Genomic DNA, 23902 nt, shown 5'->3' on the forward strand with positions numbered 1-23902 from the left:
ACTCAGGATCCCTCTGCCTTAGCCTCCCAAGTGCTACACTTGTAGATATGGGCCCTCAAACCTTGTTCTTACCTACCCAGGATCTTAGCGTGTAGTTCTGACTGGCCATAACTCAGAGATTCTTCGGCTTTTGCCTTGGTACTAGGATTAAAGATGTACACTACCGATCCCCACCCCTGTGAATTCTGCTTCTTAGCCTTTATCAACTAGTATGGGTCGGAATTTAGCCTTTTACAGTGGCATAGTATATTATGCTACATGATAGCGCTTCGGATTTTTTAAAAATTTCATTTATTTTTATGAATATGGCTGCCATGACACATGTGGAGGTCAGAAGACAGCCTTTAGGAGTTGTTTCAAGGACTTCCACCCACCCCAGCAAGCTGTCTCCCCGGACTTTGTATTTCTTTTTTAATTTTTATTTTTAATTTCTAGAATTTGTGTGTGTGTGTGTGTGCGCACGCGTACGCGCGTATGTATAAGAGAGAGAGTGTGTGCATACTTTCCAAGACACACATGGAAGTCAGGTGGGGGGATGGCTTTTCTTCACTTGCACTAAATCCTTTGTCTGGTGCACAACAGGCAAGCATAATTTTTCCATTTTTCTTCTTTCGGTATCCTGGGGAGGGGGATTTGAGACAGGGTTTCTCTTTGTAGCCCTGGCTGTCTCAGAACTCACTCTGAAGACTGTACTGACCTTGAACTACTTCTGCCGCCTCCTGAGTGCTAGGGTTGTCGGCCTCACCACTCAGCTTCTCCTACAGTTACTTGCCTTTTCACGTTTTCTCTGAAGCCTCTCTGTTCACCATGTGGCTGCTTGTCCATCGTGTATCTCACTTTAAATTCCTTGGCCTTTTACTTTTTTTTTTTTTTTTTTTTTGGTTTTTTCGAGACAGGGTTTCTCTGTGGCCTTTTACTTTTACCTTCTTTCTTCCCAATAGTTGCTGAGGTTCCAACTGGCCTGCTCTGGGGGGTTTCTTTTAAACTTAAATATCCATAACCCCCTCCCCCCCATGCCTCAGTAGGGTGCCTGCTCAGCCTGTTTGAAACCCGGGTTTGGTCTCTAGTGCTCGGTGCAGTCCTAGCACTTGGGAAATGGAGACCAGGAGGACGAGAATCAGGGCCATCTTGTGCTACATAGCAAGTTAAGAGCCCAGCCTTGAGCACAAGCAGCCCTTTGCTCCCTTCCCCAAAAAGCCATATATAGATGGTTAGTCTCAATTTAGATACTATAAAGTATATTTGGTATAATTTGGAAGTTGTTATATTTATCCTTTTATTCAAAAATATTCTTAATTTGGAGCTCTAGAACCATTGAGCAGGCTCAATTCTTTTGACTTTCCTGAACATTTTCAAAATATGGGGGGAGAGGTGTGGGTGGTGGTGCACATCCCACAGCAAGTGTGTAGAGGGCAGACCACAACTCTTTCTTTATAGGATCCAGGCTTGTACTGCATGGACTCTTACTCACTGAGCCATTTCACCTGCCTGTTTTCTGATCCTTTTCAATTATAACTGGAGAGATGGCTCAGCGGTTAAGAGCATTGATTGCTCTTCCAGGGGACCCGGGTTCAATTCCCAGCACCCACATGGCAGCTTAACAACTGTCTGAAAGGGATCTAACACCAATGCACATAAAATAAAGTTAAATAAACCATAAAAAAATATTTAAAAAAAATAAAAAAATAAATAAACTCTTTATATACTATACCTTTAATTTTTATTTTTTACTTTTTAATTTATGTTTTTTGAGGCAGGGTTTCTCTGTGTCTTGGCTGTCCTGGGACTCACTCTGTAGACCAGATTGTCCTCAAACATACACATCCTCCTGCTTCTGCCTCCCAAGTGCTGGGATTAAAGGAGTGTGCTGCCACTGCCAGGCCTCTCTACCCTTAATTTCTTCTAGGGATTGTGGAGACTAGGTGGAGGGCGGGGAGGAGGCTAAAGACTGTTGAAACAATATCCAAACAGTTTTCTAAAACATTGTGTTTGAAATATTTCACTGAACTTTGTAGCTCTTGCCTGTAATCTTAGTGCCCAAAAAGCTGAGGCAAGAGGCTGTACAGGAGTTTGAGACCATCTGGGACTACAGACTGAAAGTCCATATGAAAGAAACAAATCAGTAAGCTTTGAATGTTTCTTATGCTTTTACTTTGAGATTAGTAAGGGAAAAAGAAGCTTTTGTAAGGAAAATAAGTTTCTTTCTCCAAAACTCATTGACTCATAACTGCCTGTAATTCCACCTCCAGGGACTCTTGACACTCTTACAGGGACACTTGGCACATGCTCACACAGACACACATACGTACAAATAAATCAATTTAAATTTTTTTCTGAAGTTTACTTATTTTTACATGAACACTTTCTAACCACCTTGTCCTCAATACTCTTGACAAACCAAGAACTCATTATTGAGTGACAGGTTTGTGAGCAGGTTATTTTTAGGGTTCTGTAGCAGAACAGTGTGTGTTCTGTCTTAATTTGTGCCTGTTTTCCTTTTAATTTCTGTGTGTGCTTAATTTTCAGTAACTTGGTTATCCTTTCCTCTGCCCCAGATAATAAGTATTACCTTTGTTGTGGTTATTGAAAACATAAGACAAAGTAAGCCTAAAAGTGAAATGAGGGGCGCGGTGATGGCACACCTTTATTCCCAGCACTTGGGAGGCAGAGGGAGGAAGATCTCTGAGTTCAGGCCAGTCTGGTCTACAGAGTGAGTTCCAGGACAGCCAGGGCTGTGAACATAGAGAAATTCTGTCTTGAAGTTTTAAACCAAAAAAAGAAAAAAGAAAAGAAAATGAAGTGTTACTTATAGTGATGTGACTGATGGTGTCTTCAGTTGCAGGATAGAGAAGTTGTGAAAAACATTGGATGTTGATATAATAAGTACTTACTAGGACCCAGGGATAAATGTTTCTAGCTTATTTCTCTGTGTCTATTTTGTGTAAGAAGAAGGTGTCTAATCTGCAATTTTTTTTTTCTTGCTTTGGGTTGTTTGGTTTGGTTTTTGGTACTGGGCATTGAACCGAAGGTCTTTCAAATGGCTAAACATGCACTCAGTCACTACATCTCCAGCCCAGTGTTCACTTTTTTTCCTGTAGTATGATTGACTTACTGGTCTGAAAATAACATGTGCTATATAATCTTTCCTTGGAGTCGTTGGTGCTATTTTTTTTTTTTCCTGTTTGTTAAGTCAAGCTGATCGTGTACTTGCAGCCTACTGGAAACAGACTTGAGCTACTGTGTCTGGCTATTTTTAATTTCTGACAAAAATGTTTTTTGAGGACTGTTTATAGTTCTTTGAGAGTTCTTTTCCCCTGTTATTTTCTGTGTTTCTCTGTAGCTTTGGAGCCGACCTGGAGTGGAACTAGCTCTTGTAGACCATTCTGGCCTTGAACTCATAGAGCCCAGCTTTTTTGTTTTTGAGACAGGATCTTTCTCTGTATAGCCCTGGCTGTCAAGACCAGGCTGGCCTTGAACTCTGATCTGCTGCCTCTACCTCTGACATTAGAGGTGTATGCCACCAAGCCTATCTCACTTGCCCTTTCTATTACTCTGAGATTAAACTCAGAATATTTTCTGAGTTTTGGAAAGCAGTTTTGGAAATTTTTTATTCATAAATGCTGTTAATGATCACTGGTCCTGCTAATCCTCATAGGTCTTTGCCATTCATGCAAAATACAAACAGTCCAAATCAGAGCAGTATGGAGAAGGGTACTTATCCTTCAGTGTAACTTAGAGAAGAATCTGGTTATGTACTGCTTTTATTCACAAGTAATTTTTCCATTGCCTTGTCTTTTAGGAGGAGAGCATTCCCATTGCTTTATCTGGTAGAGATATCTTAGCTAGAGCAAAAAATGGAACAGGCAAAAGCGGTGCCTACCTCATTCCCTTACTTGAACGGCTGGACCTGAAGAAGGACAATATTCAAGGTTAGTTGTACAAAGTGTGTGTGAGAGAGAAAAAGAGAGACAAACTGTCTTTTTATTCTTGGAGCTTTGTAGGTTTTACTCTTGGTCAGAATTTAAGCAATCCAAACTTGTTACAGTTGTTACTCTGTTCTTACAGAATTTGACTTGTCTAAAAATGATTCCCAACTTTTTAAGGGGGTTTCCTGCTTTCAGGATACTTTTGTATGACACGCAGTTGAACAGCCATGTGAGATAAGAAAAGTAAGTTTTGTTGCCCTATACTTAGGAAAACTGTGTTGTTGAGAGATTCAATGAGGTGTTATTGGCCTGTGAAACTGAACTCCCCTGTGAGAACTGTGTAAAGCCAGGCTCCTTGTAGAAGCAGTAAGTGCTTCTCTTATAAAGGCTTGAGCTCTGGGGATTTTAAGAGCTTAGACAGTGGAAAAGAAGCAAATTTCTGTAGTTTCATCTGGAGTCAGTTCATATAATTAAGATTTCACCTCTAAAGCTTTTCTTAAATTTTCCAACTTTCAGTTTATAATTGTCTCACCTTACTTTGATATGATGTAAATAGAATCTGAACAGGAGGTATTTACTACTAAAGTATTTAGATTAGTGAATCTCTTCTGTCAAACAAATGTAGTTTATGACACTTAGAAATATTATGTCTCATGTGCGTGTTTAGACTTAATGCCTCAGTGGAACTATTTTTATAACTTCTTAAGCTTCTAAAATATGATATGTTCTCTCCTTCCCCTTTCTCTGTTCTTGGATATTTTCTAGCAATGGTGATTGTTCCCACTAGAGAACTTGCTCTACAGGTCAGTCAAATTTGCATCCAGGTCAGCAAACACATGGGAGGGGCCAAAGTGATGGCAACCACAGGAGGAACAAATTTACGGGATGACATAATGAGGCTTGATGATACAGGTAGGAAATGGTTAAAATAGCAGTGCTCTCTGACTGATTGAGGCCACAGTGCCTCTTTTTTTTTTTCTTATTATTAGATATTTTTAATTATGTGGGTGTGGGGAGTGGTCCCAGTGATGAGGGCATTGGATCCCCTGGGGCTAGAGTTACAGGCATTTGTGTATCAACTGTTGTAGATGCTGGGAATTGAACTTGAATTCTCTGCAAGAGCAGTATGAATTCTTAACCACTAAGTTATCGCTAACCCCCAAGTGTTTCCTTTTAAGAAATAACTAAAAAATATTTTTAAGAATTAACATTGGGACTGAGGTTAGCTTAGCTGGTAAACAAACTGGATTTAGTGACATTTTCTTGTAATTCTAGCACTGGGGAAGTGAAAACAAGAGGTTCAAAAGTTGGAGGTCATAGTGAATTTGAGGCCAGCCCAGAGCACTTGATGCCCTGTCATAACAAAAAGATGAAGGATTAGAAGTGCTGCAGTAGAAAGAACAGTGACAACAACCATTTCAAGAGGAATAAATAAATAACTGAAAGGATACTCAATATTATTAGTATTTTCAGGTTTTGGCTTTTTGAGACAGTCTCTATGGAAACCTCTATGCCTGTCCTAGAACTTGCTATGTAGACCAGGCCGTTCTCAAACCTCAAATTCACATCTGCCTGCCTCTGCCTCATGAATGCTGGGATTAAATATTTTTAATATTCATTAATATGGTTGAAAATACTGAATTTATATTAAAATTGTTATAATTTTTCAAGACTAAGAAGTATTAGTTATCAGTAATGCCTGTCTGTGGAAAGTAGGCTGTGTTATGGCATGAGTATACAATATACATAGCAATATAGTTCAGATTATATATTTAATATTTTCAAGTAACTAAATGGCATACACACAAAGTTGTTTACTCTGGTGTGGTTTGTAGTACTCAAAAAGAAGGTAAATTTATTTTGGGAGACTGGATAAATACAGTGAGGTGTAGCCTGAGTGGAGTCTCACAAAGTAAATAAAGAATGCCTGACTTGTATTCAGTTTTTATGAAGGGTTCCCCATGAATAATGCTAAGTGTAAAAGAGATAATAAAATAGCAAGAGCACATGTAAAATCAGGCAAGTTTGGTCAGAATGTTAATATGTATTATTTATTATTTAGTTACTTGGTTATATTCTTTTAATTGTACAGTTTTTGTTTTTAGTAACTGTTCTTCCCCTTAACACAGTCTGGGCAGTATTGCCCAGATGTAAGGCCTGTCTTTATGTGAGAAACCCCGTGTTAGGGCTTTTATTTCTTGAAGGTTGTCTGTCATAAGACAAAGGCTGTATACCCCTTAGTTGGAATTGGTGATTTTGGAAACTAGCCTACTCAATGTAAAACTGAAGCAAATATTGTCTAGCTGTTGTGAGGTGAAATGGGAGTATACAGTCCCAAACACATCTTTTGACTTTTTTGTGTTTCTGATGCTAAATACATACTACAAAGTTATGTAGGTTTTTGTGTGGGTGTATGTGTGAACAATAAATTAACAAAACTGTATATAGTTTCTGAATCTCCTTTTTCCTGTAAATCTTGTATAGTGCATGTGGTGATCGCTACCCCTGGCAGAATCCTGGATCTTATCAAGAAAGGAGTAGCGAAGGTTGACCATGTCCAGATGATAGTATTGGATGAGGTAATGTTCTCCACTTAAAGGACTGCTGTGGATGATTGTGGGCATGCATTTGCTTACACTTTTCAGTGGATAAAGCAAAAGCTGTTTTTGTTTGACTTTCAGTAAACACATCCAGATACTTGTTACCACATAACCAAGCCAAGTTCATTTTAAATCTTTCTATTCAGTGATACATTCTAAAACCATGTAAGAAATATCTCTTAACCCTTTCTTTTGTATCTGCTGCTTGATATTGTTTGCTTCTTTTGAAGTTTGTTATCTCATTGGGTTATAACCTAGTCAACTGAGGCCAAATGTTTTACCTGAGTTAGTTAGGTCTACCCAGCAAGTGTTAGGCCAGTCAAAGCTACATAGATCTAACAGTGCTTTATACATGTAGCCTGTCAGTGTTAATGTTTGGGGTCCATTTACTTTGTTTGCTGTTTGGTTTGTTTTAGTTCACCAACTGACTAATGAGGAATAGGACTAAATATTGTGTCAACATTGGCTACATCATAACATGCTTTTACATCATTTTTACAGTCTAGACCTTCTATGTATCTTAGACTGTTGTGGGATGTAGGTAACCTGTTTTCATAGTTGAAGAAACTGAAGCATGGCTAAGTGATATCCAGTACACTAAAGAATAAAATGTTTCAGTCCAAATAGTTTGAATTCAGAACCTGGTTTGGTTTTGTAGCAGGGAATTTTAGTTTGGATTTTTATTGCTGTGAAGAGACACCATGACCACGGCAACTCTTATAAACGAAAACACTTCATGGGTGGCTTGCAGTTCATAGTTGTCCATTATCATCATGGTGAAACATGGTGGCGTGCAGGCAGGCATGGTGCTGGAGAGGTAGCTAGGAGATCTCCATCTTGCACAGGCAACAGGAAGTGGTCTGTCACTGGGTGTGGCTTGAGCATATATAAGACCCCAGAGCCCACCTCCATAGTGACACTTCTCTAACAAGACCACTCCTACTCCAACAAGGCCACTTCTCCTAATAGTGCCACTTCCTTTGAGGGCCATTTTCTTTCATACTGCCACACAGGGTCTTGCTGGTTAACCTAGGCTGGCCTTGAACAAGGTGTGTATGCCAATAACACCTAGCTCAAAACCTGTCTTTCTGACCAATATATACAATATTACCTCTTTAATGGGATGATTTTTTTTTCTACCTTCCTTTAGGTAGGAATTATAGTCTCTGTTTTGAGACAGTTTCATTATATAGCCCAGACTGATGTCAAACTCTGTTCTCCTGTGTCAGCCACTTGGGTGCTGGGATTACAGGCATGTGCTACTATGTTTGGGTCCTTCCCCTTCTTTATTACTACGGATTTATCTTGGTAACCTTGGACACTGTATGCATTGAAGAATTTATGTTCATAGCCAGCAGCAGCCTATATAGGTTGTGTCTTGCCCTTTGTTTATATGCTAACCAAAACTTTTAATGTCTTACTCTTTTAAAAGTGCCTTTTCTTTGCATTCCAGGCAGATAAATTGTTGTCACAGGATTTTGTGCAGATTATGGAGGATATCATTCTCACACTACCTAAAAATAGGCAGATTTTGCTATATTCTGCTACTTTCCCTCTTAGTGTACAAAAGTTCATGGTAAGTATTAAATCTATACTTGCAATCAGTATCATCATGGTACTTAGGAGTGTATGCTTTTACCTGTAGTTATATCTTATTATCAGAGCATATGCTTTATGTGATTTCACAATTTTCATTTCATGTGATCAGTAAGTATTTGTGCTCAATTTTTTTTTTTTTTTTTTTTTTGGTTTTTTGAGACAGGGTTTCTCTGTGGTTTTGGAGCCTGTCCTGGAACTAGCTCTTGTAGACCAGGCTGGTCTCGAACTCACAGAGATCCGCCTGCCTCTGCATCCCTCAAATTTATTTTTTTAAATGCCTTTATTGACTTTAAAAAAACCTTTATTTTATGTGCATTGGTGTGAAGATGTCAGATCTGGAACTAGAGTTAAAGACAGTTGTGAGCTCCCATATGGGTGTTGGGGATTGAACCCAGGTCCTCCGGAAGAGTAGCCTGTGCTCTTAACCGCTGACCTGTCTCTCCAGCCCCTGTACTTGGATTTATTATAATTGGGTTTTTGTTTTGTTTTTGAGACAGGGTCTCACTATGTAGTTATGGCCAGTAAGCTAGCTTCCAACTCACAGGTCTCGTGACTCCCCCTCCTAAACGCTGGGATTAAAAGTATGTGCCATCACATCTAGCTTATACTTACTAGATCTCTATGAGTTCAAAGCCAGCCTGGTTTCCATCAGTTCCCAGCCATCCAATGCTACCTAGTGAGACATTCTCATTCTGTCTCTCTCATTTTGTTGGTTTTTTTAAGACAGGGTACAGGGTTTCTCTATGTAGCCCTAGCTGTTTTAGAACTCAATCTGTAGACCAGGCGGGCCTTGAGCTCAGAGATCACCTATACCTGCCTCCCAAGTGCTGAGATTAAAGGCATGTATCATCATGGTCTGGCTGTGAGACTCTGTCTGGGGGATGGAAGGTGAACTGTCATTTTATTTATTTAGCTCTTCATCCCAAGGTGACTTATCCCATAGATGCTAAGTAAATTGGTTATCCTGTACACAAAATGTGTTCTGGAAACTACTTGTGTAGTCATGGTTATCGTTCTGTCTCAGCCTTTTGAGTGGTGGGACACAGCAATGTACACCATGCCCATCTCTAACATAGCTACATTTTGAATCTGAGATCTACCATTTTAGGTAATTTGTTTACGAATACTTGTTTTGAAAAGAGATGCATTCGTTAGAGCAAGGGAGAGAAAACAATGTATAAATTTAGGGCAAGAAATTGAGTTGAGACACTAGGAGGTGGGAGATAGTACACAAGAAGCAGAGTCAGGAGGATCTTGGAATTCCAGGGAAACCTTGTTTACAGAATGAGTTTTAGGACAGCCAGAACCACACAGAGAAACACTGTGTGTGTGTGTGGAGGGCGTGGGGGATTGAGTTCAGGGGTAGAGCTCTTTATCTAGCATACTTGAAGCTTTGGGTTTAATTCCCCAGTACTGTGCGCCCCCCCCTCCCTGGTTGAAAAAAAAAAGACAAGTATGCATTTTCAACTTAAGAGAAGCCCCAATCTTTATTTAAGACTTCATTTACGCTCCTCTCCCCCTCCAGAATTCCCATCTGCAAAAACCCTATGAGATTAACCTGATGGAGGAACTAACTCTGAAGGGAGTAACCCAGTACTACGCATATGTAACTGAGCGCCAAAAAGTACACTGCCTCAACACACTTTTCTCCAGGGTAAGTAGTGGGCTTTTCCTGCTGAGTCCTATCCTCCACTAATTCCAGTAAATCAGACGGTTAAATCATTTTCCCCATTGTCTTCACTGTAAAAAAGTCTTAGTGTTTCATAACCAACAGCTTTGTTTGGTTTAAAGATGATTGACATAGGTGCTTTACTTTTACACTTTTACTGTTAAATAATTTACCTTAATTACAGTTTATCCTGCTTATTTAAATTCTATCTTTGTGAATACACTAATTGCTAAAATTCATTTGTGACCTTGAAATCAGTGCTGAAGATGTTTTGGTCATTTTGTAGAGACGTGCATTGTGGCAAAAAAAAAGTAAAACATTAATAATAAAAATTGGTCCTCGATAAAGTTCAAGAAAAGGACAATCTTCCTTGTTTTAGTCTCATGCTATAAATAAGCATCCATTTTTCAGTCATTGAACCATTGTTTTTCAAATTTTGGTATTGTTTATGATTTCATTCCAAAATGGCCCCTACACTGTTGCTGAAATGCTGTCCTGTACTCTTAAGCACAAGAAGACTGACATAACTGAGCAGGGAAGATATGTATTGGATAAATTTTTTGCAGTCATGGGTTATATTGGTTTGAGATTATAGATATATTTAAGTAAGACATATTTTAATTTTGTATGTATGTGAGTCTGGGTCTGTGTGTAGTATGCACATGAGTACAGCTGCTGGAAGAGCCAGAAAAGGGTGCAGAGACCCTGGAAGTAAAGCTGTAGGTAGTTGTGAGCCCCGAGATGTGTATACTGAGAACTGAACTTGGATCCTCTGCAAAAACACTCATGTTCTTAACTGCTGAGCCTTCTCCCCGGCTCCGAAGCATTGGTTCTTATGTGCTGTTTCAGTGTTAGCAGTAGCTTTGTAGGGCAGGACATGATTGCTGTGAACACTGAGTCTGTATTTTTGTTTGTCTCAGGCAGTTAGGTGGCCCTTAAGAAACACTCTTCTTCGGTAAAACTGGTTCTCGTCAGCAATTGCTTAGTAAAATTTACAGCTTCCAATCTCTCTGGAAACTCTCAATTTTAGACTTTAAATTTTGGCTAAATAATGTTTTCAAGATTGGTAAAACGTTTTTGTCTTTCTTACACTTTTGTGCTTAGCTTCAGATAAACCAGTCGATCATTTTCTGCAACTCTTCTCAGAGAGTTGAATTACTGGCTAAGAAGATTTCTCAGCTGGGTTACTCTTGCTTCTATATCCATGCTAAAATGAGGCAGGTAAGTGTAATTCTAGAATTTGCATGGGTTTAACAAAAAAATTGTTTTGTTGTTTTTTTAAGATTCCATAAATACCTATGTGTGAGAATATACTATTTTTGATATAGGGTGTATGGTAGAGTAAGGTCTTGAGTTCCAGTTGCCGGTATCAGGAAAAGAATGAACAAATGAACTATTCTTTAGTAGGCACACAGCCTTTCATTTAAACCATCAAGCTTAAAGAACGGTATAGAAATGTCAGATCTCTCTCTGCTTGAAATCCTAGCGCTTAGGATATAGAGGAGAATGAAGAATCCAAGGTCATTCTCTGCTACGTAGTAACTTTGAGATTAACCTGACCTGCTTTGAAACTCTGGGGAAAGGGAGGGCACAAGAGGAACAAAGTAAAATTCTTTCCCTAGAAATTTCTGAATTTGTTCTGTTTAATGCAATTACCTTAATAGCTAACTCCATGTAGCCATTTAAATTAGTTAAACACAATTACAAAAGTTTTTTTCCTCAGTCAAATTAGTACATGTCAAAGGTTCTGTTAGTTCCTTGTGGCTAGTGACTCCTTTATTGGAGGGTAACTATTTATTATGTATGCAATGTTCTGTCTGTGTGTATGTCTGCAGGCCAGAAGAGGGCACCATTACAGATGGTTGTGAGCCACCATGTGGTTGCCAGGAATTGAACTCAGGACCTTTGGAAGAGCAGGCAATGCTCTTAACCTTTGAGCCATATCTCCAGTCCCCTATTTTTTTTTTTAATACATAGTAACTTCTTGCTTAAGGGGAAATGCCAAGATCTCCCATCTTGAAATCATAACAATAATGTGTATGTGTACTCTATCTGATAAAGTTTAAACATTAGATATAATAAAAAAGTTTGCTAGAGTAATAAAGTAGAATTAATATAAGAGCTTTTTGTCATAAGTGTTGTATGAATGTCGTCTCAGCCTATTTACTATGCCTGTTCCGCTTGTGCTGGCACACGATGATAAAGTGCTTGCCTGGTGAGATGAAGTATTATGATACAGACATAGTGAGTGGTGCAGCTTTGACTGCTACAGAGAGATGGCTGAACACTGGTACTGTGACAGTTATGTGACATGGGCCATGTCTGCGCTGTAGATGACTGGACACAGTGATGAGCAGCATCTTAGGAGAGGGTGCAAATTGCTTCACTCCTTAGAAGTCTGTCATTTAACATTTATGGAATATTTCCAAAGTTTTCAGGCCACAGTTGACCATGGATAACTGAAACCAGGCGTTGAAAACAAGGGTGGAGCTAAACTAGTAGTATATGTGTGGTCTGCTGACTTATTTTTTTATTGTAGAAGCATAGATACTTTCTGTAAATAAATTTGGGTTATGAAGAACTGATTGGGTAGGAGAAGACATGGTGGAAATTTTGAGTTGTATATAAATTTTACTCAAATAATTTATCACCTCCCCTCCCCCCTGCCCCCAGGAACATCGAAATCGTGTCTTTCATGATTTCCGAAATGGCTTATGCCGCAATCTTGTTTGCACTGGTAAGTGTTTTTGTATTTCTTAAGCCCTGTGTTTCCTTTGTTATCTGGATTACTTTCTGTCACATCGCTCATCACACCTGCTACACCTTGAGAGCTTCTGAAGTTCAGAGTGGCATTCAGGGGGGGTGGGGGCTGGAGAGATGGCTCAGAGGTTAAGAGCATTGCCTGCTCTTCCAAAGGTCCTGAGTTCAATTCCCAGCAACCACATGGTGGCTCACAACCATCTGTAATGGGGTCTGGTGCCCTCTTCTGGTCTACAGGCATACACACAGACAGAATATTGTATACATAATAAATAAATATTTAAAAAAGAAAAAAAAAGAGTGGCATTGGGCTCACCTGACACTTATGCTGCACGTGTGTCTTTAAACTAGGCTTCAAATCTGTGTTTTCTGAATAGTTCTAATGAACAAGCACAAAATAAACTGAACTAAAAAATTGCATTTTATAAGTTATGTCTTTTTGTGTTTTTCCCCAGAATTAAACTAGTTTATACCCTAAGCCAAAATTTTCTGGTTATTTTTTAGTTATTTCTTTTCTACGGAAAAATAAATGTGGTCAGGGTTGTGGAGGCACAAACATAGTTCAGAAAAAACTAATAGATTCAGTGCCTTCCCAGCTATATGCTTGGATTTCCATTTTATTATTAGTGTGAGATGAACAGTAAGCATTGAGGAAGTAGAAGGATTTGGGATTTGAGATGTGCTTTATGCACTGATAAATGTTCTCATCTCAGATCAAATTTTATTTTAGATGCATTGGTTGGTTGAGTGTTTGCTTAGTTTTGGTTTTTTGAGACAGGGTGTTACTATATAGCTCTTACTGGCCTGGAAGCTGAATATGTAGACTAGACTGGTCCTTTGCCTCTGTGTTCTGGAATTAAAGGTGTGTGCCACCATACTTGGCACAAACAGATGTATGTTTTTAAGTTTTAATGTGTGTGTCTGACATGTGTTGCACAGGTACCTGAAGAGGCCAGAAGAGGGCATTGAAACCCCTGACACTATATGAGCCTGCTGATGTGGGTGCTGGGAACTGAGCTCACATCTTCCGAAAAAAACAAGTGCTTGTAGCCACTGAGCCATCTTAGCCTTTATTGGAATATTCTAATCAGGGTTTTTGTGGCAATGCTATATAAATAAAATGCTCAATACATCTACCAGAGATTAAATTTGGTGATTGTCAGTAATCGAGTGACTATAAAATAACTTGTGTGCTCCTAATTTTCTTAACTACTTACATTCTAGTTAATGGAGCATACACTGACTACTAGAACTTTTTAATTGTTAGATTTTTTTTTTTAAATAATTTCATGTTGCCCAGGATGTTCTCTTAACTGCATTCTTAGCCGGGCGGTGGTGGCTCACGCCTTTAATCCCAGCACTTGGGAGGCAGAGGCAGGTGGATCTCTGTGAGTTCGAGACCAGCCTGGTCTACAAGAGCTAGTTCCAGGACAGGCTCCAAAGCCACAGAGAAACCCTGTCTCGAAAAAGCAAAAAAAAAAAAAAAAAACTGCATTCTTTCTGCCTTGGCCTCCTGAGTGCTTGGGCTATAGGTATGTACCACCATCCCCAGCAAGACTCCTGAAGTTATGAGATTAGGAAGCAAGTTCCTCCACACACACACACACAGAAACACATTGTAACCTGAGGCAAATCACATTTTTCCTCTGCTGTTTTTCTTCTATAAACTGAAGGTGCCATACACACTAAATTGTGAATAATCATGGTTGCTCCTTTCTACACCCCTGTTAATGTTCAGTGAATGTGTACTCTTCACTAGATAGTGGCTGGTGCAGAAGCAGTGTGTGTTGCAACCATTAGTTATATTAAGATGCCCATACGCCTTCTGTCTCCAGTTCTGAATTTGAGAATTTCATTCATAAATACATTGTATTTTTATCATTTCTCCCTCCCTCTACCCCTTTCTAACTCCTATGCTCCCCCTGTAGTTCGTGACCTCTTCCTTTATAGTTATTGCTATTTTTTGTCTGTGAATGTACACACGTGTGGACAGACAGACACACACGCACACACACACTCTTCTTAGTGCTGCCTCTATGTATGTGCGTGTTTAGGACCAACCACTGAGGACTGGGGCCTAAGCTCTGAAGAACAGTAGGTCTCTCTGCAGCTGCTGACTGCTGGAGTTCTTCATGTAGAGGTGGGGCCGTGAGACATTTCCCTTCATCCATGCAGGCGTGTCAGCTGATGTGCTCTTTGTGGGTCCTACGAGGGCAACCATGTTATTCAGTGGTTAACTTTTTTAAATTGTAATGAAATATTTGGCTGTATGTTAGATGTTTCCATTATATTCTTCCCTGCTCTTGGAAAACCCATAAAGTGCTTAGTGGTGAATGTTCAGTATTCATAAGAAAATAGAAGCTGCATTTCTGTCAGGCACCTCCCCCGTATTTTCCCACCTTTTAGTAAAATGTTGGAGTTTAGGAGCTGTGAGTTCAATCCCTAACACTAAAAGAAAAAGGAGGACATTGATAGTACTTACAGTACTTACTTATACGGGTTGGTTGGCTTTATTTATTTATTGAATCGGGGTCTCTTAAGCCCAGGATAGTCAGAAGTTCAGCATTAAACCCAGGATGCCCTGCTTCCTCTCCTGAGTACAGGGATTATGGGTATGCAGCAGTATGCCAAATTTTACTAGATGCTAGCATCAGTCCTAGAGTTAGGGTTTTCTGCAGTACAAAAATATAGTGTGTGGCCGGGTGGTGGTGGCGCACGCCTTTAATCCCAGCACTTGGGAGACAGAGGCAGGCGGATCTCTGTGAGTTTAAGGCCAGCCTGGTCTACAAGAGCTAGTTCCATGACAGGCTCCAAAACCACAGAGAAACCCTGTCTCAAAAAACCAAATATATATATATATAGTGTGTGTGGAATATAAAAATACCCATATATAAAATTCTACCCATTTGGGTGATGGAGGCAGTTTAAGCCAGCCTGTGCTCAAAAAAAGCAAAGTAAAAATAAAATGCCACTTCTCCTTCAAGGAATAGTGATTTAATCAAAAAAATATGGAATTAAAGCAAAGCTTGCATACCATATAATCTTCTTTAGAAGTATGAGTCTTTTCCATAACAGCTCAAATAGAAGCCTCAAAATAGTATACAAATGAGGCTGTGAGATTGTGTGCATGCCTTTGATCAGAGGCAGGTGAGTTCAAGGCCGACCTGTAGTACAGAACAAGTTTCAGGACAGACTTCAGAGCTACACAAAAAAGAAATGTATACAAATGAATAGGCAGTAAAAAGAAAATTAAGAACTAGTTGATGCCAAGTGCTGTGGTGTTGTAGTCAAGCACTGAGATAAAGGCAGGAAGGTTGTTTGAAATCCAAGGCCCACCTGGTGTGCTAGCAAGTTCAAGGCCAGCCAAAGCTATATAGAGTGAGTGAGACCTGTCTTAAAAATTGTTGAGCTTGCCGGGCGGTGGTGGCGCACGCCTTTAATCCCAGCACTTGGGAGGCAGAGACAGGCGGATCTTTGTGAGTTCGAGGCCAGCCTGGTCTAGAAGAGCTAGTTCCAGGACAGGCTCCAAAGCTACAGAGAAACCCTGTCTCGAAAAACCAAAAAAAAAAAAAAAAAAAAAAAAAAATTGTTGAGCTTAATTGACAAGGAAGTAATGTGACATGTTTATTGTTATGTTCCTGGTGTTCGTTAGAGTGTGAAAGTCGTGTGGTTTCAAGTGAGCTGGTGTGTTAAGTGGCTTTATAGACTGGGTAAGTTTGAGATGTGGAGAAAAGAGAATTTCATGTTTCAAGACTTGGAAAAAATGGTTCATAAACGTCTAACAAGGTATGGTAGAGAGTACTTGTATTCCCAATACTTGGGAGTCTTCGAGGGAAGCGTGAGTTCTAAAACTAGCCTTGGGAGTCTTTTTAAGAAACCTTTTTTTAAAAAGAAGAAAATCGACATCATTTTGATTTTGGAAGGGGATGCTGAGAGATCGGGGAACCTAGTTATGATCCTGTTGTGAGGGTACGAGGGGACATTGCTCATTTAGAAGCAAAATCAGTGAATTCCCTTTCTGAACTATTCTGGATTTGTAAGTCTTAGATTAGGTACTAGACAGTAGAATAAGAAAATCATTAGTCATAAGACTCATTTATGCAATCATCTTCCTGCGTTGTTATTCCCTAGACAAGTTTTTAGGACTTTTTTTTTACAGGAACAGAAAGCTGTTTATGATAATGTGTGTAATCATGGAAGAGTACCAGTAGTAACTGAGTGAAGTATCAGTGCATTGTGGTTCCAAGAACCATGTTTAATTCAAAACTAATTTTTTTTTTTTTTTTTTTTTAGATCTGTTTACCCGAGGTATTGACATACAAGCTGTGAATGTGGTAATAAACTTTGACTTCCCAAAGCTGGCAGAGACCTACCTTCACCGTATTGGAAGGTCGGGTGAGTAGAAAGGGGATTGCCTAGCAGACATCTAGGACAAGAAATATACTCACTCGTTTTTGTTTTTTTTTTTTTATTTTTCATGAAGTAAAGTATAATGGCTGTAAGAGGCGGAAGTCACACTAGTTTCGCTGTCTGATACTTTTCATTAATAAGCCATTTGTGTCTAGAGACATCCTGGAACTTAAGATGCACTGCCACAACCTCCCACGTCTGATGTTTACAGGTGTTTACTGGTGGGGCCGGCAAGGTGGCTCAGTGAGTAAAGGTATTTGCTGCACAAGCCCAGTAACCGGAATTCAATGCTGTAGCTTACAGTAGGAAAAGAACCAACTGCCAACACAAACACACTTGTGCACTCATGCGTGTGCACACACACATACACAATAATAATAATGAAATTTTTAAAAAATGCTTTTATATGGTACACTTGGGAAGGAGAGGCAGGTGACTTCTGTGCATTAGAAGCCAACTGGATTTACCATACAGATTCTGAGAGCAGCCAGAACCAGAAACTTGAGAGCCAACCAGCCCCACCCAAAAACAAGGAAAAGTAAACTGGCATGGTGATATATACCCTGTAATCCCTGGGCCTGGGAAACTGAGGCAGGAGGATCATGATTAAGTAGGGGGTGGACTAGGAGATAAGAATGGCTGCTAAAGAGCCTGGAAAGTCTTTAGTTTTATTCTCAGCATCAGCATCAGGTCGATAAAAACTTCTGCACCTGCAGCTTCTTAACAAAAACTTAGGTTGCATAGTATCTCAGACACCCCCCCCCAAAAAAAAAAAAAAACTGGGAGGTGGTATCACAGGCCTTTAATCCCAGCACTTGGGAGGCAGAAGCAGGCGGATCTCTGAGTTCAAGGCTAGCCTGATCTGCAGAGCAAGTTTCAGGACAGTCAGAGCTATACGGAGAAACTCTTTAAAAAAAAAAAAAAGAAGAAGAAGAAGAAAGAGGGCTGGAGAGGTGGCTCAGCGGTTGAGAGCATTGCCTGTTCTTCCAAAGGTCCTGAGTTCAATTCCCAGCAACCACATGGTGGGTCACAACCATCTGTAATGAGGTCTGGTGGCCTTCAGGCATACACAGAAACAGAATATTATATACATAATAAATAAATATTTTTTAAAAAAAAGAAGAAAAAAAAGAAAAGTCAAATAATTAGTACATACTTAATTTGAAGTGAAGTACAAGAAAACTTGATTTTATTTTAATGTTTATTTATTTATTATGTGCATAGTATTCTACCTGCATGTATGCTGTACTGCAGGCCAGAAGCTAATTACAGATGGTTGTGAGCCACCATGTGATTACTGGGAATTGAACTCAGGACCTCTGGAAGAGCAGCCAGTGCTCTTAACCACTGAGCCGTCTCTCCAGCCCAAATTTTTTTTTTTTTATTTTATGATATAGTATGTGAGTGTACTGTTCATTTGTGTATTTTGGCAGCCATGCAAACGAGCCTCCATTTTGTCATTTGAAGAAAATAAATTAAGTATAGAACTATCCCTTAGTGTTTGTGTGAAATGGGTTCCAGGACCCTTGCTAGCATCAAAGTCTGGACATTTTTAATCTTGTAAAAGTATGTGATATTTACATGTAAGTGGTGCGCATCTTACACGTCAATACTTTTTTGCTATAATAATACCTTGTCCATTCAGGCAGACTTTTAAGAGGTTTGATACACTGAATTGTTTTGGGTATGCTGCCCCAGAAAAGTTTATTCTGTTCGGTACAGTTGATGTGCCAAAGGAAAGACCTTTGTTCTTTTGTTTCTGGTTTTTTTTTTTTTTTCTGTCTTGTTTTGCTATTCAGAATATCACCAATTGAAAATATTAATGCTGTGTCTTTTGGCAAATTACAGATTTGCGCATACATGTTGCTTTAATTCATTTTATTTGCCACTTTTTAAATTTCTTAACATTTTATATTCATTAAACCCTTTCTGTTTTGTTTTTTAGGTCGCTTTGGTCATCTTGGCTTAGCCATCAACTTGATCACATATGATGATCGCTTCAACCTGAAAAGTATTGAGGAGCAACTGGGCACAGAAATTAAACCTATCCCAAGCAACATTGACAAGAGCCTGTATGTGGCAGAATACCACAGCGAGCCTGTAGAAGATGAGAAGCCTTAACAAGCATGTATGTACCGGTAACAGTGATCAGACCTTCAGGCGTAGGTCTTCCTCTCTGACCTCCGTAGCTGTGCCTAATGTCGTAGATAGGAATGAGAACCAAGACTCTTGGTGGGCAGCCGTGTCAGTAGAGTAAGCCAGTAGCTGCTCTGGAGACAGCTTCCTGAGCCTGTGCTGGGAATGACACCAGACAGATTTGGCTTCTCAGGATAATGAAAGACAAAGGGCATTGGCAGTCTTGGTTTAAAACTGTTTCCTGCTCCCCTTTTTTACCTGGCCTTTTTTCGGGAGTACATTAATAAATTAGGTTAAATTACCTATAATACCTTGTCATCAAGTATATAACACATTATAAACATGTCTTTACCCTCTGGTTTCTCACATTGCACGTGTGGCTCCATTTAGGTGTGAAGCAGGGTTTGACAATAAGCAGGTAGAGGCTATTCAGAGTTTTCATAGAGACACATTGATTGGGCTTGAGAAATGCTTTATTTTTAATTTACAGTGCACACCTTTTTTTTTTTCTCTTTAATGCTAGAGATTTAACCCAGGGCAAAGCACTGTACTACCACTAAATCTGCAGTCCTGCAGTAAGCTTCTTAACTTGTTATAGGGGCTGCTTGTTCATTTCCTGGCGGCCCAGGCTCTTGCATAACTGTTACTGTAGCTTCAGAGAATTTGCAAGTTGTGTGCAGTTGTGAGTGCCTGTAATCCCAGCACCGTGGAGACCTGGGAATTGTGAGTTTGAAGTCATTCTGGGCCGCGTAGCCCTGTCTCCAAAACAAAATGAAAAGCTTTTTCCGTTACATTACTTTTTCCACTTTATTTTTTGTTTCTTGAGAGAGGTTCAGGGAGTCAGAAGAGCCTTCAAACTCTTCATCTACTGTAGGATGGCCTTGAGAACCTAATGTTCATGCTTCCATTTCCCAAGCGCTGGGATTAAAGATATATACCAACCATCACACTTGGCCTCTTAATTATTTGAATGAGAGCTGTCATTCTATCAGAACTTGAAGCTCTCCTCCTGGGATATGTGGGGGAATGTTGTGGAATATGTTGGTTGGTGATAATGTATTTTTTTTTTCCCCTGAGACAGAGTATATACTCCTAGCTTGCCTAAAACCAACTCATACCTGTCTTTCTGACTCAGATCCTCTGTTCTCAGTCTTCCGCATGCTTAGATTGACATGCCTGAGCCACCAGATCCAGCTTTAATCCTTTCATGGAACTAGTAGCTCCTAGTTTTCAGAAGAGAATACTGAAGAGGGTTCAGGATGATGACTGTTCTCTGTTGCTCTCATGGATGTTAACTTTACATTTCTAAACTTTTTTCCATAGGCTTTGACAAACTGCAAAAGGCTCCTTGGATCTGTGACACATCATTTGGGGGGATGCTCTTCTCTTTGTGGGTTTTTTCATCTTTATTTGGAACTATGAAGAGTTATATAAGAGCTCAGACATTTTTCTTTTTTTTTTCTAACTGGTGAAGAGAAACTGAAAAGAAGAAATAGACGTTTTTGTTCCACTTGTTTGCACTGTGTGCTGACTGAACATTCGTTGCACTAACTGCTGGTTTTTAAAAATGTTTTCTGGGAAAAGGGGATGAGAAGAGGGGAGAAACCCTAAGAAGAGAAGAACCTTGGTGAACGCACCTGTCTACAATTCTCCAATAGCCGACTCTACTGCATTTCAACTTCTCCCTGATTAGTCATCCGTTTCTTAAGCCTGAAGAGCTTATTACTTATTTGTGCGAAGTGCCTTATGCTACGAAACCATTAAGAATATCATCCTTATACAAAGCCCAAGGAATCAACAAAGTCATGTTCTTTTTTCTTTTTTTCAATCTTCTTTGCCTCTTCATTTTTGTTTCAAGTTGAAGTCTCTTCCTGTTCTGCCAGTACTCATGCCCGGGCCGGAAGGTGGACTAGTGATGTTAGCGCCATTTTCCTTTTCTTTGTATGGAGGAGTTGATTCACAACTGCAGTCCATCCACACTGTAAATACATGTATTTAAAAAAAAACAATACCAAGTACAATTTTCTTCTGGGCTGAGCAGACGCACCATCGTCGCTCCCAAAGGAAAGGGCAGCCTCTCACTGCAGGAGCCATATGACAAGCCTCTGTGCTCTGCAGCGGAACACTAACCTGGCTCACGCCTCCATGAGCAGTATGGCACTTGACGTGGAGACATGCTGGAGCCTTGGCCCTCTTTCCTCTGTGACAAAGCGCGTCCCGTAGAAAATTGGATGTGTATACTTGTATAAACTTTGTAAATAAGTTTTTTTTCTGGGTTCATATATATAGATATATATATATATATACATATATATATTATTTTTTTTCTTTTGGATGAAGGTTGCTGGGATTAAGGGGATTAGAGTGATTATGGGAGCAGCTAAAGATGAGAGGGGCTCAGTTTTCTGCAACACTAAATTCTTCAAAAGTGCTTTGGCCTCTAACTGTAGGAAGCAGACCTCTGCAGGGCCCTGGTTGGAAGGGGCCCAGAAGCCCAGGATACACTGTCTGCTGCACTGCTCTTGTGATACATTTACGGTGGTTTTAGCAGAGAGCAAGGAATCATCAGAAATCCAATTCCTGAGGGCTTTGAGAAGCTCTGTGATTTGATTCTCCTGCCCTAAAAGTTTGAGGAACTTCCCAAGTTCTGCTCAGGGGAACAAAGATTGATCTTCCTTGGAGTGTGAGAAGGGTGTTAAGTGCGGGCTGAGATCATAGTGTGTAAAGCATGCGTTGCATTTCAGAGGACCAGCCAGTACCGGCTCCGCAGGCTTGGCAGTTGCTGAGCTTAGCTGCTTCAGTCACTTGTGGTGTGGGAGTGAGTTGCCCTCGGCCCACCTTGATACATGCACTCTGCAGGAATGGGCAACCCCCCAAAGCTGTAACTTCCATGCTGCAGAAAGCCGTTTGCCATTGTTCTCTGTGACCTGACAAGAATGCTGTCTGTCATTTTGCATTGTAAATCGCTGGCAGATGCTTTTGGTGGGTAGTGTTGCTTTAAATTGTGCCCCTCCCAACATGCTTGATGTTTGGCCTGATCTCCAGGCAAAAGGAGTGAGATGAATCAAACCAGTGAACTTTTTTTTTAAAACAAATGTTTTTAATTCCCTTTTAACCCAGTATACTAGGTCAGTCAGGAGGCATCTAGGGAACAAAAAAAACAAAAAACAAAATTTAAAAAAATTGATTTCCATATTCCATCATTTTTCAAAACCTTAAAACTATGACAAGGTATGTCATGTGTATGCTTTCGTGCTTAACTCACCTGAATAAAGGAATCAGTTATTCAAAGTTGCTTTTTGACTTTGCCTAGCTCTAAAGCAAAACTATGTGACTCACCCCGGATTCCTTGGGGATCAAAATCCTGCAGATGCCTCCTGATCAGACATAACCCTGACTCCAACTCCGTAACAACTGTAGCAAGAGCTGCACAGTACAAACCCCAGAAGGCAAGTCCAGTCAATGTTGGTTACTAAACATGAACCAAATTAAGGAAGTCACTTTTTTAGGGAGGGTGGGGGAGGGGTCTTAAAATATCTCCTTTTGACCAACAAATCTTGCCCTTGTACTGATGCAGCTCTCTTTCTTCCTGCCTTTGGCGAGATGAGGGATCTTCCATATAGAACATCGGAGGAAAGGAATATAAATGCAATTTGGTACCTCGCCAAAGGGCATGTGGGTGAGTCAACAGAAAGTGCAGCCTCTTGCCAACCCCGGGCTGCTCTGCCAGGTGCCACATGCCCACGGGTCCCTCTTAAAGCACAGACTCCACAGAGAGAGCATTACTGATTATAGCCTCTGATGAGTTGTGGCACTTGGATTAGCTGGCACCGCCGCAGGACATTAGAGAGGCTGCGGTGGGTGTGGTGCTTCGCTCACACGAGCTGGAAATGGGAGGATGCCCTACTGACTGGGTCAAAAAGCCTGGTCTCTTGTTTTTTGTTTTGTTTTTTAATCCCCTAATAAGGAACATCACTCCTATTGGAAATTGTCTTTCAGGTTCTTTCCAGTATTTTTTAAATAGTTTTGTTTTTCTAGTGGTTCATTTGGGTGAGAGAACTACGTCCTATTTTGAATATTCAGACTATATCCACCTCAGTGGTTTTAGCTTCTGGCTATATAGCTGTGTAATGAGTTACAAGACTGTTACACACCTTGCTGCCTCAGGGCCTGTTTTGTTTTCTCCCCCTTTATGTTGAAGGTGAATGAAACTTTCCAGTGGGAGTGGAATATATTTACCATAAAATAATTTTTTCTGGAAAGGATAGCCTAACTAATTCTAAATTATTTCCAAATGGTACCACCATCATAATACAGGGTTGACCCAAAATGTTGGGGTAGGGTGGGTGGTTGTCATAGTTCATGTTCAGAATGAGATGAGGGCATCTTTCCGTGGCCGCTGGCTTTGTGCTGGACACCATCGTGCTCAGTGAGACCGGAGCACAGCACAGAGTTCAGTGGAAGTGTTGGAAACAGAACATCTCCTTCTGATCTTTTGATTTGTTTTTTTTTTTCTCTTTTTTTTTTTTAATAGGGGTGGGAGGGGAGGGTACTGTGTCCCAAAGGGGGGGAGGGTCGTCTGCACTAAGGATTTAGAAACACTTTGGAAGCTCATAACCTCATGGGAAACTGCCTTTAGCCACACTCCTGACCTTCAGATGAGTAACAAAAAGATGAAATAAGTTCTTGGGAATTAAGCCATGTTATTTTAATTGGATACTTTTTTTTTTCAACTTTTCTGTGTATCTTTAAAATTGTTACTGTGGAATGATTTTCTTGCCAAATGTCTTTGTCAGGCAAAA

The 23902-nt window shown here is 40.0% G+C and overlaps 1 protein-coding gene across 5 annotated transcripts in view; it reads left to right on the plus strand.

The window, feature by feature from the left end:
* Ddx6 (DEAD-box helicase 6) overlaps window positions 1-23609 on the plus strand; it is a 36036-nt gene extending 12427 nt beyond the window's left edge. For all 5 annotated transcript variants that reach the window (XM_057767445.1, XM_057767446.1, XM_057767443.1 and 2 more), the window contains exons 5-14: window positions 3800-3929; window positions 4692-4838; window positions 6411-6505; window positions 7980-8102; window positions 9651-9779; window positions 10899-11015; window positions 12468-12531; window positions 16848-16949; window positions 18910-19092; window positions 20424-23609. In XM_057767445.1, coding sequence (XP_057623428.1) covers window positions 3800-3929; window positions 4692-4838; window positions 6411-6505; window positions 7980-8102; window positions 9651-9779; window positions 10899-11015; window positions 12468-12531; window positions 16848-16949; window positions 18910-19085 — 1083 coding nt within the window. In that variant the 3' untranslated portion in view covers window positions 19086-19092; window positions 20424-23609. The remainder of the gene's footprint in view (window positions 1-3799; window positions 3930-4691; window positions 4839-6410; window positions 6506-7979; window positions 8103-9650; window positions 9780-10898; window positions 11016-12467; window positions 12532-16847; window positions 16950-18909; window positions 19093-20423) is intronic.
* The last annotated feature ends 293 nt before the right edge of the window (window positions 23610-23902 follow it).

This window comes from Chionomys nivalis, chromosome 4 (assembly GCF_950005125.1).
Source record: "Chionomys nivalis chromosome 4, mChiNiv1.1, whole genome shotgun sequence".
NCBI lineage: Eukaryota > Metazoa > Chordata > Mammalia > Rodentia > Cricetidae > Chionomys > Chionomys nivalis.